This window comes from Sphaerulina musiva (assembly GCF_000320565.1).
Source record: "Sphaerulina musiva SO2202 unplaced genomic scaffold SEPMUscaffold_12, whole genome shotgun sequence".
Taxonomy (NCBI): domain Eukaryota; kingdom Fungi; phylum Ascomycota; class Dothideomycetes; order Mycosphaerellales; family Mycosphaerellaceae; genus Sphaerulina; species Sphaerulina musiva.
Genome location: NW_016017394.1, coordinates 1,247,175 through 1,265,340, shown reverse-complemented (window position 1 = coordinate 1,265,340; position 18,166 = coordinate 1,247,175). Strand labels below are relative to the sequence as shown.

General features: G+C 43.5%; 1 protein-coding gene across 1 annotated transcript; it reads right to left on the bottom strand.

The window, feature by feature from the left end:
* Positions 1-6,808: 6,808 nt before the first annotated feature.
* Positions 6,809-7,085, bottom strand: SEPMUDRAFT_121425 (uncharacterized protein; the record flags this gene model as incomplete). The annotated part of the gene is made up of 2 exons (XM_016901687.1): positions 6,809-6,882; positions 6,947-7,085. 2 exons carry the CDS (start codon positions 7,083-7,085, stop codon positions 6,809-6,811), a joined length of 213 nt encoding a protein of 70 aa, XP_016756773.1.
* Positions 7,086-18,166: the final 11,081 nt, after the last annotated feature.

Below are 18,166 nucleotides of genomic sequence, written 5' to 3'. Positions count from 1 at the left end.
TCTTATCTGCTACTGTAACCGAATCTTTGTCTTCGTCCTTAAACCGATTATCCTCCTCCTTAAGACTAACCAAGCCCTATATCTGTAGTAGGAACTATATATAGAAGGAATACTACTACCTTAATGCCGAGTATCCGAGGCCTAAGGTATAGAAGCTAAGAGAGGATATTAAGAGGAAGATTAAGAAGAAGTTTAAGGAGGACAAGAACCTAAAAGAGAGAGTAAACAAAGCGATTTAAGCTTATAATACTACTTAAGGTTAAGGGTCGAAGGACAAAGACACTAAGAACAAGTTAGATATAGCCGTAGAGGTTAAGGACACTGCTGCTGCTACTACCCTAGAATTAAGTTCTACCCTAGGATCGACCCCTAAGGTATCTGTTAGATTAATTAGTTATACCCGGCTCTATAACATAGTAATTCTAGATAGTAGTACTAATGTTTATATTATTAACGAATCTATAAGGGCAAGGATTATCAAGTCTGAGTTACCTACCTCCTCTAATACAGTAATTTCTAGGGATAAGAGGTACAAACCTAAGGCAATTGTTGATACTACTATTAACCTAGATATAGGTAATAGAGTTACTAGGAAGCTTACTCTTCTTAAGGCAAGGCTTATTCCGGGATTCTTTATAAGTTTGGTCTTACTATAGATCCTTAACAAAAAGGGTATTTACTATAATACTAGAAACTAGTATAACAGCTAGGCCTAGAGGCATATAGCCCTAGGGGGCGGTTAGGTATTTGAGCCTAAGGTACGTTAGTCTAAGGCAGGACGGGCTGTAGAAGTAGTACAATCCGAGTCGTCGGGCGATCGGCTATCGGGCGACCGCCCGCGCGGCGTAGCGCCTACGTATACTTAGCGTAGGGGTATATTATACGACGCCGCTCTCTCCTTTCCGAAGGATAAGAATTAGTTTGTTCCTTTTCCTACGCAGTAGGAAGGACGCTCTATATATTACTATATATACCCTACTCTTATATTTCTAATTCTTCTATCCTTCTAAAGAGTAGTAATCTATAGAGGTCCGATAGCCCTACGATAGCAACGCGACCGCGCCGTAGCTATAGCGTAGGCGGGCCGCGTTATCGGCGAAGTAGACGAGGATGCCTAACCTTCCGAGGAGACGGTATCGGGCTCTACAAATACCTAGACAGATAGGAACCTAGAGGAGACTCCTTTCGAGGAGGCTCCTATCTAGCCGGAGGCCTACGTAGTCGACCCGTATACTAGATATATACAGCTCGAGGAGGCAAATTAGCGTCTCTATATAGAGTTAGAAGTTCAGGCCCTCGAGAGGGAAAACTAACGTCTATAGGAGCAAATTTAGGGCCGAGTACTAACCCTAGCCGTTATAGTTACTATAGACGACGACGATACCGAGCCCGATCTTCTCGACGGACTCGAGGAAGACCTTAGGTCGACGGACCTATATAACGTACGTAGGTAGGCTACGAACCCGTCGCGTATCTACTCCCTATATAGAGGCCCTAAGATTCGAGAACCTAAGCCGTTTAAAGAAGACACCGATAAGGAATATCGTAACTTTATTAGGTACCTCGAGGTCGTATTCCTTAGCGCTCTCCGAGAATATCGAACTGACTAAGACAAGGTCCTATATAGTATTATATAGCTCGTAGGCGAAGCGTAGGAGATATAGTACGACGAGTATTCCGATATAATCCCCGAGGACTATACTTAGGAGGAATTTAAGGGATAGCTCTATAATACCGTCGGCGATTAGTCGAACCGTTAGATCGGCGTAATAATCGAGTATAAAAGGGTACGTTAAGGCCCGGACTAGAGCGTCCGTTATTTCGTAGCGTAGCTTAGTTATCTAGAAGCCTAGTTTGACTATACGTAAGCGTAGCTAATACGCTACTTCCTCGTAAAGTTAAAGCCGTCGCTACGTAGGGATATCGTTAAGGGATATACTATCCCTAATACGCGAGTAGAGCTCGTAAACCTAGTAAGGCGCCTAGAATAAGTAGACAACGCCCTAGCAGTCCGTACTAAGGACGAGCCCTATTAGCGCGACTATAGCGCGTAGGGCAAACGCAAGCGTACCGAGAGCGACGTACCGCGAAACTACGATCGATAGGATCGTAGCAAGAGCAGGGTCCTACGCGACGGGCGTACCTTATCGACTACAACGCCGTCGACAGTACGCGGGTACGAGAACCTAGAGTATTACTCCTATAAGAAGAAGGGACATATCGCGACCGACTCCGTATACCCTAACTACGTAAGCCGCGATAAGGCGAATACGGTTCGTAGGGTTACCGTACCTAAAGAGCAAGCGTCGAAAAAAGAGAAGGTATTAGAGGAGAGTCGTAATCTCTAGATACTAATCTTAACGGCGACATACCTTTGCCTATCTAGGTATACTATATTCGTATCCTCGAAGGATAAGTCGAGACGTATAAGGGGTATACCCCTACTACTATACTACTCGACGATGCCGCTAATATTAACGTAGTATCGCGTAGCTTTGTACTAAAGTACAATCTCGCGGTCTATAGGAATATACTCCTACCGCCGGCGAGCTCGTTTATAGGCTAGTTAGGCTACTACTACGGAGTACGGAGCGTACTATATCTGTATAACCCTCGTAGACTCCGCGGGTAACGAGCGTACGATAGGCGGCTTGTTTTATACCTATAATACGCCGGAACCTAATCTTATCCTAGGGCGGCCGTACCGCCGTAGCGCCGTACCTAGTAAGTAGTAGTAGACAGTACTACCGACGAATAGCGCTACGGTAGCGAGTACTTGTACGTTAAAGTCCGAGAGGTACCGGATTTCTTTAAGGACCTAAAGAACTCGTCCTATATATATATAGTAATAGTACGTAGGACAGACGTAGGGTTAGAGCTTACGGAGTTGCCGATAGAATATCGGGACTACTACGACGTCTTGTTTCCTATAGACGAATAGCGTAGCAAACTAGTAGACGGCGTAGAGTATACGATCGACCTACGGCTAGGCACCGTTCTACCGTTTCGACCGTTGTACTACTAGTCCGGCGCTAAACTTAAGTACCTATACAAATATATTACTAACGTACTAGAACACGACTAGATTGAGACTAGTATAAGTAAAGCAGGCGCGCCGGTGCTATTCGTACTAAAGAAGGATAGTTTACTACGACTATACGTAGACTATCGCGGCCTAAACGAAATTACGGTAAAAAACCGGCACCCCCTACCCCTTATAGGCGAAACGCTAGACAGGCTTATAGGAGCCGAATAGTTTACGTGCCTAGACTTGGCCGATGCCTACTACCGTATTAAGATTAAGGAAAGCGACTGCTAGAAGACTACGTTCCGTACGCGCTACGGTTACTTCTAGTATAAGGTTATACCTTTCGGTCTAACTAACGCCCCGGCGACGTTCTAGACGTATATTAACCGAGCTCTAGTAGGACTAGTTAATATTACCTATATAGTATACCTCGACGATATCCTTATCTATAGCAAGATACGCGAGCAGTATATAAAGGATATACGCAAAGTACTTAAGAGGCTCCGCAAATTCGTACTCTATACGTAGCGCGCAAAGTACAAATTCTTTATAAAGGAGGTCGATTACCTCGGGTTCGTCGTAACCCCCGGCGGTATAAAGATAGACCCTCGTAGGGTAGACGCAATCGGAGCGTAGCTAATACTAACTACCTTAACAGAGGTGTAGTCCTTTCTAGGATTTGCGAATTTTTATCGTAGATTTATCTTTAAGTACTCGAGGATTATAGTACCCTTAACGGTACTATCAAAGGGAGCCGTAAAAGGCAGGAAGCTAGGACCGATCTAGTAGGGCGCAGCCGAAGAGTATACATTTCAAGAGATTAAGCGGCGTTTCTAGTAAGCACCCCTATTAAGGCATTTTGACCCGGCGTTGCGGCTACGTATCGAAAGCGACGCCTCGGCGTTGCGGCTACGTATCGAAAGCGACGCCTCGGCGTTTGCTATCGTAGGTATCCTAAGCTAACTCTTCGGCTCTAAATAGTACTCTATCGCTTTCTACTCCCGTAAGATAATCCCTGTAGAATGTAATTACGAGATATACGACTCGGAATTATTAGCGGTAGTCGAATTATTCAAAGCTTGGCGGCTATACTACGAAGGCGCCTAGTATACGGTTAAGGTGCTCGTCGACTACGCTAATTTAAGAGGCTTTATAGGCGTAAAGAAACTTACGGGTCGATAGGCCCGTTAGGCGATATTCCTAGTAGCTTTCGATTTTACTATTACCTACTAGGCAGGCAAGCGAAACCTAGCCGACGGTCCGTCGCGACGTAGCGATTACGTACGTAAGTCGCGTAAGGTAACTAATCTCCTCCCTACCCTATAAACTAAGCTATAGCTATAGGACGGACGTATATTAGAAGTAGACAGCCCGAAGGTATTACAATTTACGTATCCGTATTACTAGCGATCGTTTATACTATAGCGTTAAGAGAGGTACTAACGCTAACCTATAGTAGTACTATACGTCGCCTATCCGCGTTGCCTAAGTTGTATCTAAGGACGAATAGCCGTACGCAAACGTCTCCGACTTGATTCTAATATATACCCGCGTACTCGTCTAGGTAGAGCCTAATATACGTATAGTATACGAGCAGGCGATAAGCAACTAGGGCGTATTCGAGGAATACGTCGCCTAAGAAGGCAACCTATAGGTCGGCGACGCGCTATATATGCCTAAGGACTACGTACTTAGGGCGTAGCTAATACGTATATACTATAACGACCCGTTAGTAGGGCACTTCGGAAAGGATAAGACAACGGCTTTAATCCGGAGAAAGTACTCGTAGCCGGGAATAGCTACCGAGGTAGCAGAATACGTCGCTACCTATAACGCCTGTTAAAAGTCGAAAGCGCGACGCTACCGTCTATACAGCGAACTAGCTACGCTACTAATACTAGAAAGGCCGTTCTAAGAATTGACCTAGGACTTTATTACGGACCTACCGCTAAGCAAGCGCGGCGACCGCGTCTACGATACGATCCTCGTAATCGTCGACAGGTATACTAAAATAGTAACCTTCGTACTAACTACGAAGAAATATACTAGCGTAGACCTAGTAGACATTCTAGTAAACGAAATCGTACGACAGTTCGGTATACCCGCAGGTATCGTAAGCGATAGAGGCTCGGTATTTACGAGCTAGTTCTAGTTAGACTTCTGCTATAAGGCGTAGGTAAAACGTAGGCTTAGTATAGCGTTCTACGCGCAAACCGACGGTCAAACCGAATAGATAAACTAGGTAATCGAGACATATCTACGTATCTACTACTTAGAGCAGTAGGACGATTAGGCTAGTATGCTTATATAAGCGGAATTCGCGTATAATAACAGCGATTACGCCGTCCTAAAGATATTACTATTTAAGGCACTATATAGTTTCAACCCGGAGCTAGCGACAAGTATATATAACGCTCGGGGCGAGCTTACGGAGAGGGAGGTACCGGCTGTAGTAGACGCTATAGAGAGACTGAAACGGAACTACGAAACTCTAAGTAAGCGCTAGCAACGCGCTAGTAAAGCGTAGGCGAAGTACTTTAACGCGAAGTATACTATAATAGGGTTTAAGGTAGGGGATATAGTACTACTGTCTACTAAGAACCTAAGATTAAAGGTGCCTACGAAAAAGTTTACAGATAAGTTCGTAGGGCTATTTAAGGTAATCGACATCGTAGGGAAGCAGGCGTACCGCCTAGCCCTACTAGCAGGATCGTAGATCTATAACGTCTTCTACGTCTTATATCTCGAGCCCTATAAGGGCTACGTAGGTAACGCGTAGGAGGGAACCCTCCTACTCGCCGATAAAGAAGGACTCTATAAGGTAGAAAAGATCTTAGATACGCGCCTAAGGAAGGGTATCCGATAGTACTTAGTACGCTAGCGTAGCTAGCCCGAGGAATTTGATTAATAGGAACCTAAAGAGTATATTAGTAAGTACGCCGCCCTCGACGAGTTCGAAGCGTAGCGGAAACGTAGTAGTATAGTACGAGCGAGACGTAGGTAGAGAGATTAAGAATTAATTTGCTTTTAACCGGCTAAGCCGGGAATACTATATACAAAAACAAAAATACCAAAACCTATACGTAGCGTACTAGAAACGCAGGCTAACCGAACGCGACGAGAGGGCTAGGTACCCGCGGTACTACCGGCACTAGTAGTACTAGAAGAGGGAGCAGTAGGAGTAGGGCTAATAGGAGGAACGGTAGGACCGGCACCGTTACCGGCGTCGTCGTCGTCGTCGTCGTCGTTACTATCGCTAGGTAGGCTTATCTCCTCCTCGCCGTCCGATAGGTACGGCTCCTAGCTACCGTAATCGGGATACGCGGTCGCTACCGCGCTATCTAAGGTAGTACCGGTAGCGCCGGCTAAGCGAGCTATCTACGACAGACGTTAGCGACGCCTACGAGTAGGGTACGAAGCGATAGAACTTACCTCGTACTATAGCTTAAAGATACCCTAAAGAGCAGAGGTAGCTTTCGCTATCTCTAGGTAGTCGGCTACGGCTAGGGCGCTCGACGCCGGCGCGCTAGCTATACTACTACTACTACCCTTCTTCGGCGTCTCGTAGACGCCGACGGCCTTGCCCTTATTAGAGGCAAGTACCTTCTTGCTCTCTAGAATCTTACCCCCTAGCCGCTACAAGCGCCGTATTACCTATACCGAGCGTATACCGGCTATATAAGAACGAAGCGCCGCGCGTAGGACGCGTAGGTAGCGCGCCTGCCGAAGTAGGTCTAGGTCTACTACGCGCTCGTACGCGTAGCGCCCTTTCGCGTACCTCTAGCACTTCTTCTTACGGCCGGGAGCTATTACGCCGTTGTAGGCGCGCTCGGCGACGCCGTTCGCGTCTACTACTATTAGATTAGGTTAGCGAAGAAACGTAGGTAAGGCGTACGTAACGCGTAGGTCTCGACGTACCCTTAAACATATGCTCTATAGCCTCTATATAGCGGAGGTAAATATTGTACGCTCTAGCCGCGGCGCGACCGCGACGCGGATCGCGCTCTAGGACGGGCTTCTCGGGCGCCTTTGCGGCTATCGCGCGCTTCGGAGGCATATCTCGTATATATAGGTTACGAGGATAGTACGAAGAGCTTGGAGTTTTTCCTAAAAAAATAGTTTAGAGAAGAACTAAGGAACGAAGAAAAGACGTAGCGTAGAGGACGAAATATACTTACTCGTTGCTACTACCTATTGCTAGGCGGGCTTTCTTCTATCGTATTCTACGTTCTATTAACTTCCTTACATTCTACTATATAGAATGCCCTAGGGTAACTACTAGGATTCCTAGTATAACGACTAGCCTCTATATAGAATACGAGTATCTCCGTATACGCTCTATATATACTCCGTATACGATATATAGAATATATCGCTAGGGACAGCTCTATTAGGGAGAGGAGATAATTGTAATAGCTAGGCCTAGAGGTATATAGCCCTAGGGGGCGGTTAGGTATTTAAGCCTAAGGAACGTTAGCCTAAGGTAGGACGGGCTGTAGAAGTAGTATGATCCGAGTCGTCGGGCGATCGGCTATCGGGCGACCGCCCGCGCGGCGTAGCGCCTACGTATACTTAGCGTAGGGGTATATTATACGACGCCGCTCTCTCCTTTCCGAAGGATAAGAATTAGTTTGTTCCTTTTCCTACGCGGTAGGAAGGACGCTCTATACATTACTATATATACCCTACTCTTACAACTAGCCTAATAGATTGATTACTAGCCAACCTTATAAGGAACCTAGGCTCTAGGTATACTTTACCCCTAAACATAGTAACGACAGATACGGTTACTAGATTATTGAAAGGTTACCTACAATAGAGAGTATTGCTAGAACTACTAGAATTAAGGAGGTAAAGTTAGTATATACCCTATACTCTAAGAATACGGGGAAGTCAACCTTACCTGCCTTAACGTTACCTGCTAGAATAGATACTAGATCTGCTGCTACTATACAATCTAGTTACTAACTACTCCTACCTTTAACAGTAACGGCTAATTAGTAGTATTAGTTACTAGGCTATCTATCTATAAGGGCTATTAAGTACTTAGAACCTGTATCTAAGGGATACTAGGTAATTAAGTTAGAAAAGGAGACTCTAAACAGTATTAATTATAATACCTATATACTAGCCAAGGCTAAAGCAGTAATTTCAAGGAGGAAAGACAAGTATAGAGAAGTGCTGCCTAAGGCAGAGAATACTAAGATAGCTATCTGTTTATAGGATCTTATTAATATAACCCCTTCTCTTCCTAGACTAAATAAATTAGTCTTTAAGTTTTATAGCTACTAGTTCTATAACTAAGAGGGCTATTATATTAGTAAGCCTGTAGCGACCAAACTATAAGTAGTTGCTAAGTTTCTAGGACACTTCAAAAGGATAGAAGTGACCTTTAATACTAAAACTATTCTAGTTCGCTCTAATATAGAGGCTACTATTAGGAAGGATACTAGAAAAGCTATCTCTAGGTTAGGTATTACTACTTTGCCTACTACTGCTAATACCCCTGCCTAGAATAGAGTAAGTAAGGTTACTAGAAGAGAGATTGTTACTAAATCTAGGACTCTTAGAATTAATAGCTATTTGCCTAAGAACCTTTAGCTATAGCTTATAGATTTAGCTGTTTACCTACTTAATAGGACCCCTACTACCAAACTTAACTAGATAACTCTATTTAAGAAAGTTACTACTAAGAAACCCTTCCTTAGCTATCTCTACCCTATTAGGTACAAGGCCTTCGCTCTCCGCAAAGACATTGCTAAGAGATACAAGATAGAAGAGAGAGCTTATATTAGGTACCTAATTAGGTATACCTCTACTAATATTTTTTAGATCTAGATTCCTTTACCCCTAAACAAGGTAATTAGGATACGAAATGTAGTATTTAAGGATAATAAGAAATACAATCCGCTAGATATCAATAGGTAGACACTTAGAGAGTTAGTTCCTACGGCTATTTACTAGACTGTAATTAATTTAATCTTAATGCCTAAGAAATTAATAAGTAAGGGTATAGATAACCTCTTTCTAGCTACCAATATTCTAACTTTTGCTATCTAACCTTAGGGAGGTAGTAAATAGTCATTATACCTAACGCCGCCGGAAACGCCCGCTAGAGATAAGGACAATATAGCTGCTAACTAAGTTGGTTAGGCCCCGGGGGCCTTACCGGGTATATCCGCTTTATTATTACCCTCTGCTTTTTCGGCCTCTTATTAGTACCCTACCTTAGATAGGGAGGTAGAAGAGAGTACTTATTAGTACAGTATAGACAACTATAGACGATAGATCGACTATAGAACTAGACGGTTAGAAGATTACCTAGATAAGTTAAGTTGTATAGCTGCTACTTCCCTTAAGGCTTATAATCTACCTACTCTTAAGGATCCTTATTAAGTAATAAGCTTACTATTACCCCCTACCAATTAGAAAGAGATAGAAAGGTATATCTATTATTAATAGTTTAAGCAAGCAGCATTTAATAAAGCTAGAAAGCTTATAGGCAAGAGGATATTCAGGGTATTCTTTAGTTATAAAGGCTATAAGGTACTATTAGTCTAGGTATTTGCTTATAAAACAGACCCCTTAACTAGTAAGATTCTTAGGTACAAAGCTAGGCTCTATATCCGTAGGGATCTTCAATTGCTATTAACCTATAAAACCTATACTACTATACTTAGTTATAAGGTATTTAGGGCTATTACTACCCTAGCCTTTATAAGGAATCTGAAAACTAGGCAATAGGATATAGTAAATGCCTTCCTAAATACTACTATCCTATATACAGTGTACTGTTCTATCCTAGAAGGAATAGAGGAATATAGATTTAGTCTAGATGCCTACTTTATCCTTAAGAAAGCTCTCTATAGATTAGCTAAATTACCTCGCTTGTAGTATAACCTATTTATTATAAGAATAGAAGACTATAGATTTGAGTTAGTTCCTAGAATTAACTACTTAATAGTAAATATAGATCTCCGCCTACTTATAATATTCTATATAGATAATATTAGGTTGATTTATAAGAGGGATAGGGAGGATCAAGCTATCCTGTTTAACTAGTACCTACTTTCTAACTTTGAGGTTACTTAGAAGGACCCTACCTTCTTCCTAGGTACAGAGGTAGAGGAATTACCTAATATCCTAACTCTAAGCTAGACTGCCTACCTAACAAAAATTAGCATTAAATTTAGGGTTTATAAGAGGACTCGATTTCTAGAGACACTACTTCCTACTAGAAACCTAGAGCCTACTACTAATACTACTAGGCCTGACTTTATTAAAGGGTATTAGATAAAGATTGGTTCTATTAGTTATACTACTATTTTGGTACGCCCTAATATAGCAAAAGTATATACTACTCTTTTTCAATTCTTGAAAAACCTAAGCTAGGCTTATATAGACGCTACTAATTACCTGCTTACTTACCTATATAGTACTAGAGAGATAAAGCTCTACTTCTATAGGGAGAAGCCTAAGATAGAACTGTATATAGATGCCTTATTTAGTAACAACCTAGATAGGAAGAGTTTATAGGGATTCTTAATAATAATGTATAGTAGTACTATTAATTAGCAAGCAACTAAGCAGAAGACAGTTACTAAATTAACTGCAGAGGTAGAGTTATTAGTACTCTTATTAATTGCAGGTAATAGGTACTAGTAGACTCGACTTTTCTCGGAATTTGACAAGGTATTTCTACCTCTACCTAGAAATAAGCTATCTAAGGAACCTATTAAGGATAGAACTATAGGTAGAACCAAGGTTTTCTGTAACAACTAACGAGCTGTAGATATCGCTAATTACAAGTATAGTTTACTTAATACGGCTTTGAGGCATATTAATATCTATTAATACTAGGTAAGGCAGGAAACTATAGTAGGAAGGTTAACCGTTAAATAGATTAGAACAGCAAAACAGCGAGCTAATAGCTTTATAAAGAACCTCCTAAAGGGGTTATTCTAGTTATTCCGGACGAGCCTAGGGCTTAGGTAAGTAGGTATAGTTATAAGAGTAGGGTATGTATAGTAATGTATAGAGCGTCCTTCCTACCGCGTAGGAAAAGGAACAAACTAATTCTTGTCCTTCGGAAAGGAGAGAGCGGCGTCGTATAATATACCCCTACGCTAAGTATACGCAGGCGCTACGCCGCGCGGGCGGTCGCCCGATAGCCGATCGCCCGACGACTCGGATCGTACTGCTTCTACAGCCCGTCCTACCTTAGGCTAACGTTCCTTAGGCTTAAATACCTAACCGCCCCCTAGGGCTATATACCTCTAGGCCTAGCTATTACAATTATCTCCTCTCCCTAATAGAGCTGTCTCTAGCGATATATTCTACGTATCGTATACGGAGCGTATATAGAGCGTATACGGAGATGCTCGCATTCTATATAGAGGCTAGTCGTTATACTAGGAATCCTAGTAGTTACCCTAGGGCATTCTATATAGTAGAATGTAAGGAAGTTAATAGAACGTAGAATACGATAGAAGAAAGCCCGCCTAGTAATAGGTAGTAGTAACGAGTAAGTATATTTCGTCCTCTACGCTACGTCTTTTTCTTCGTTCCTTAGTTCTTCTCTAAACTATTTTTTTTAGGAAAAAACTCTAAGCTCTTCGTACTATCCTCGTAACCTATATATACGAGATATACCTCCGAAGCGCGCGATAGCCGTAAAGGCGCCTAAGAAGCCCGTTCTAGAGCGCGATCTACGTCGCGGTCGCGCCGCGGCTAGAGCGTATAATATTTGCCTCTACTATATAGAGTATATGTTTAAGGGTACGTCGAGACCTACGCGTTGCGTACGCCTTACCTACGTTTCTTCGCTAACCTAATCTAATAGTAGTAGACGCGAACGGCGTCGCCGAGCGCGCCTATAACGGCGTAATAGCTCCCGGCTATAAGAAGAAGTACTAGAGGTACGCGAAAGGGCGCTACGCGTACGAACGCGTAGTAGACCTAGACCTGCTTCGGTAGGCGCGCTACCTACGCGTCCTATATACGGCGCTTCGTTCTTATATAGCTAGTATACGCTCGGTATAGATAATACGGCGCTTATAGCGGCTAGGGGGTAAGATTCTAGAGAGCAAGAAGGTACTTGCCTCTAATAAGGGTAAGGCCGTCGGCGTCTACGAGACGCCGAAGAAGGGTAGTAGTAGTAGTATAGCTAGCGCGCCGGCGTCGAGCGCCCTAGCCGCAGCCGACTATCTAGAGATAGCGAAAGCTACCTCTGCCCTTTAGAGCATTTTTGAGCTATAGTACAAGGTAAGTTCTATCGCTTCGTATCCTACTCGTAGGCGTCGCTAACGTCTGTCGTAGATAGCTCGCTTAGCCGGCGCTACCGGTACTGCCTTAGATAGCGCGGTAGCGACTACGTATCCCGATTACGGTAGCTAGGAGCTATACCTATCGGACGGCGAGGAGGAGATAAGCCTGCCTAGCGATAGCGACGACGACGACGACGACGACGACGACGCCGGTAATAGTGCCGGTAACGGTGCCGGTAATAGTACCGGTCCTACCGTTCCTCCTATTAGCCCTACTCCTACTGCTCCCTCTTCTAGTACTACTAGTACCGGTAGTACCGTAGGTACCTAGCCCTCTCGTCGCGTTCGGTTAGCCTACGTTTCTAGTACGCTACGCGTAGGTTTTGGTATTTTTGTTTTTTTATATATAGTATTCCTAGCTTAGCCGGTCAAAAGCAAATTGATTCTTAATCTCTCTACCTACGTCTCGCTCGTACTATACTACTACGTTTCCGCTACGCTTCGAACTCGTTAAGGGCGGCGTACTTACTAATATACTCTTTAGGTTCCTATTAATCAAATTCCTCGGGCTAGCTACGCTAGCGTACTAAGTACTATCGGATGCCCTTCCTTAGGCGCGTATCTAAGATCTTCTCTACTTCGTAGAGTCCTTCTTTATTGGCGAGTAGGAGGGTTCCTTCCTACGCGTTACCTACGCGGCCCTTATAGGGCTCGAGATATAAGACGTAGAAGACGTTATAGATCTAAGATCCTACTAGTAGGGCTAGGCGGTACGCCTACTTCCCTACGATATCGATTACCTTAAATAGCCCTACGAACTTATCTATAAACTTTTTCGTAGATACCTTTAATCTTAGGTTCTTAGTAGACAGTAGTACTATATCCCCTACCTTAAACCCTATTATAGTATACTTCGCGTTAAAGTACTTTGCCTACGCTTTACTAGCGCATTGCTAGCGCTTACTTAGGGTTTCGTAGTTCCGTTTTAGTCTCTCCGTAGCGTCTACTACGGCCGGTACCTCCCTCTCCGCGAGCTCGCCCTAAGCGTTACGCGTACTTGTCGCTAGCTCCGGGTTAAAACTATATAGTACCTTAAATAGTAACATTTTCAGTACGGCGTAATCGCTATTATTATATACGAATTTAGCTTGTATTAGCATATTAGCCTAATTGTCCTACTACTCTAAGTAGTAGATACGTAGGTACGTCTCGATTACCTAGTTTATCCGTTCGGTTTAACCGTCGGTTTGCGCGTAGAACGCTATACTAAGCCTACGTTTTACCTACGCCTTATAGTAGAAGTCTAACTAGAACTAGCTCGTAAATACCGAGCCTCTATCGCTTACGATACCCGTAGGTATACCGAACCGTTGTACGATTTCGTTTACTAGAATATCTACTAGGTCTACGCTAGTACATTTCTTTGTAGTTAGTACGAAGGTTACTATTTTAGTATACCTATCGACAATTACGAGGATTGTATCGTAGACGCGGTCGCCGCGCTTACTTAGCGGCAAGTCCGTAATAAAGTCCTAGGTCAATTCTTAGAACGGCCTTTCTAGTATTAGTAGCGTAGCTAGTTCGCTATATAGACAGTAGCGTCGCGCTTTCGACTTTTAATAGGCGTTATAGGTAGCGACGTATTCTGCTACCTCGGTAGCTATCCCTAGCTATAAGTACTTTCTCCGGATTAAGGCCGTTATCTTATCCTTCCTAAAGTGCCCTACTAACGGATCGTCGTAGTATATACGTATTAGCTACGCCCTAAGTACGTAGTCCTTAGGTATATACAGCGCGTTGCCGACCTATAGGTTACCTTCTTAGGCGACGTATTCCTCGAATACGCCCTAGTTGCTTATCGCCTACTCGTATACTATGCGTACGTTAGGCTCTACCTAGACGAGTATATAGGTATATATTAGAATTAAGTCGGAGACGTTTGCGTATAGCTGTTCGTCCTTAGATATAACTTAGGCAATACGGATAGGCGACGTATAGTACTACTATAGGTTAGCGTTAGTACCTCTCTTAACGCTATAGTATAAACGATCGCTAGTAATACAGATACGTAATACCTTCGGGCTGTCTACTTCTAATATACGTCTATTCTATAGCTATAGCTTAGTTTGTAGGGTAGGGAGGAGGTTAGTTACCTTATACGACTTACATACGTAATCGCTACGTTACGACGGACCGTCGGCTAGGTTTCGCTTACCTACCTAGTAGGTAATAGTAAAATCGAAAGCCGCTAGGAATGTCGCCTAACGGGCCTATCGACCTGTAAGTTTCTTTACGCCTATAAAGCCTCTTAAATTAGCGTAGTCGACGAGTACCTCGACTGTATACTAGGCGCCTTCGTAGTATAGCCGCTAAGCTTTGAATAATTCGACTACCGCTAATAATTCCGAGTCGTATATCTCGTAATTACATTCTATAGGGATTATCTTATAGGAGTAGAAAGCGATAGGGTACTATTTAGAGCTAAAGAGTTAGCTTAGAATACCTGCGATAGCAAACGCCGAGGCGTTGCTTTCGATATATAGCCGTAACGCCGGGTCAAAATGCCTTAATAGGGGTACTTACTAGAAACGCCGCTTAATCTCTTAAAACGTATACTCCTCGGCTACGCCCTACTAGATCGGTCCTAGCTTCCTGCCTTTTACGGCTCCCTTTGATAGTACCGTTAAGGGTACTATAATCCTCGAGTACTTAAAGATAAATCTACGATAAAAATTCGCAAATCCTAGAAAGGACTGCACCTCTGTTAAGGTAGTTAGTATTAGCTACGCTCCGATTGCGTCTACCCTACGAGGGTCTATCTTTACGCCGCCGGGGGTTACGACGAACCCGAGGTAATCGACCTCCTTTATAAAGAATTTGCACTTTGCGTACTATACGTAGAGTACGAATTTGCGGAGCCTCTTAAGTACTTCGCGTATATCCTTTATATACTGCTCGCGTATCTTGCTATAGATAAGGATATCGTCGAGGTATACTATATAGGTAATATTAACTAGTCCTACTAGAGCTCGGTTAATATACGCCTAGAACGTCGCCGGGGCGTTAGTTAGACCGAAAGGTATAACCTTATACTAGAAGTAACCGTAGCGCCGCTAGCGCGTACGGAACGTAGTCTTCTAGCGGTCGCTTTCCTTAATCTTAATACGGTAGTAGGCATCGGCTAAGTCTAGGTACGTAAACTATTCGGCTCCTATAAGCCTGTCTAGCGTTTCGCCTATAAGAGGTAGGGGATACCGGTTTTTTATCGTAATTTCGTTTAGGCCGCGATAGTCTACGTATAGTCGTAGTAAACTATCCTTCTTTAGTACGAACAGTACCGGCGCGCCTACTTTACTTATACTAGTCTTAATCTAGTCGTGTTCTAGTACGTTAGTAATATATTTGTATAGGTACTTAAGTTTAGCGCCGGACTAGTAGTACAACGGTCGAAACGGTAGAACGGTGCCTAGCCGTAGGTCGATCGTATACTCTATACTATCTACTAGTTTGCTATACTATTCGTCTATAGGAAACAAGACGTCGTAGTAGTCCTAATATTCTATCGGTAACTCCGCAAGCTCTAACCCTATATCTGTTCTACGTACTATTACTACGTATACGTAGGACGAGTTCTTTAGGTCCTTAAAGAAATTAGGTACCTCTCGGACCTTAACGTATAAGTGCTCGCTACCGTAGTGCTATTCGTCGGTAGTACTGTCTACTACTACTTACTAGGTACGACGCTACGGCCGCCCTAGGATAAGATTAGGTTCCGGCGTATCGTAGGCGTAAAACAAGCCGCCTATCGTACGCTCGTTACCTATAGAGTCTACGAGGGTTATACGGATATAGTATACTCTATAGTAGTAGCCTAACTAGCCTATAAACGAGCTCGCCGGCGGTAGGAGTACGTTCCTACGGACCGCGAGGTTATACTTTAGTACGAAGCTACGCGATACTACGTTAATATTAGCGGTATCGTCGAGTAGTATAGTAGTAGGGGTATACCCCTTATACGTCTCGACTTATCCTTCGAGGATACGAGTATAGTATACCTAGATAGGTAAAGGTATATCGCCGTTAAGATTAGTATCTAGAGATTACGACTCTTCTCTAATACCTTCTCTTTTTTCGACGCTTGCTCTTTAGATACGGTAACCCTACGAACTGTATTCGCCTTATCGTAGCTTATATAGTTAGGGTATACGGAGTCGGTTGCGATATGTCCCTTCTTCTTATAGGAGTAATATTCTAGGTTCTCGTACCTACGTACCGTCGACGGCGTTGTAGTCGATAAGGTACGCCCGTCGCGTAGGGCCCTGCTCTTACTACGATCCTATCGATCGTAGTTTCGCGGTACGTCGCTCTCGGTACGCTTGCGTTTGCCCTACGCGCTATAATCGCGCCGATAGGGCTCGTCCTTAGTATAGACTACTAGAGCGTTGTCTGCTTATTCTAGGCGCCTTACTAGGTTTACGAGCTCTACTCGCGTATTAGGGATAGTATGTCCCTTAACGATATCCCTACGTAGCGACGGCTTTAACTTTGCGAGGAAGTAGCGTATTAGCTACGCTTGCGTATAGTCAAACTAGGCTTCTAAATAACTAAGCTATACTACGAAATAACGGACGCTCTAGTCCGGGCCTTAACATACCCTTTTATACTCGATTATTACGCCGATCTAACGGTTCGACTAATCGCCGATAGTATTACGGAACTATCCCTTAAATTCCTCCTTAGTATAGTCCTCGGGGATTATATCGGAATACTCGTCGTACTACGTCTTCTACGCTTCGCCTACGAGCTATATAATACTGTATAGGACCTTGTCTTAGTCGGTTCGATATTCTTAGAAGGCGCTAAGGAAGACGACCTCGAGGTGCCTAATAAAGTTACGATATTCCTTATCGGTGTCTCCTTTAAACGGCTTAGGTTCTCGAATCTTAGAGCCTCTATATAGGGAGTAGGTACGCGACGGGTTCGTAGCCTATCTACGTACGTTACGTAGGTCCGTCGACCTAAGGTCTTCCTCGAGTCCGTTAAGAAGATCGGGCTCGGTATCGTCGTCGTCTATAGTAACTATAACGGCTAGGGTTAGTACTCGGCCCTAAATTTGCTCCTATAGACGTTAGTTTTCCCTCTCGAGGGCCTAAACTTCTAACTCTATATAGAGACGCTAATTTGCCTCCTCGAGCTATATACGTCTAGTATATAGGTCGGCTACGTAGGCCTCCGGCTAGGTAGGAGCCTCCTCGAAAGGAGTCTCTCCTAGGTTCCCGTCTACCTAGGCATTTGTAGAGCCCGATACTATCTCCTCGGAAGATTAGGTATCCTTGTCTACTTCGCCGATAACGCGGCCTGCCTATACTATAGCTACAGCGCGGTCGCGTTGCTATCGTAGGGCTATAGGACCTCTATAGATTACTACTCTTTAGAAGGATAGAAGAATTAGAAATATAAGAGTAGGGTATATATAGTAATATATAGAGCGTCCTTCCTACTACGTAGGAAAAGGAATAAACTAATTCTTATCCTTCGGAAAGGAGAGAGCGGCGTCGTATAATATACCCCTACGCTAAGTATATATAGGCGCTACGCCGCGCGGGCAGTCGCCCGATAGCTAATCGCCCGATAACTTGGATTATACTGCTTCTATAGCCCGTCCTGCCTTAGGCTAACGTTCCTTAGGCTCAAATACCTAACCGCCCTCTAGGGCTATATGCCTCTAGGCCTAGCTGTTATAATAGTCGATTATTAGATTAGTATAGACAGTTACTATGTCTAGCTTTTCAGCTTTTCTTATATAATTAAGCTAAGGGAGGTATATTTGGACAGAAGGATATAGGTACCCTAGCATTATATAATATAAGTT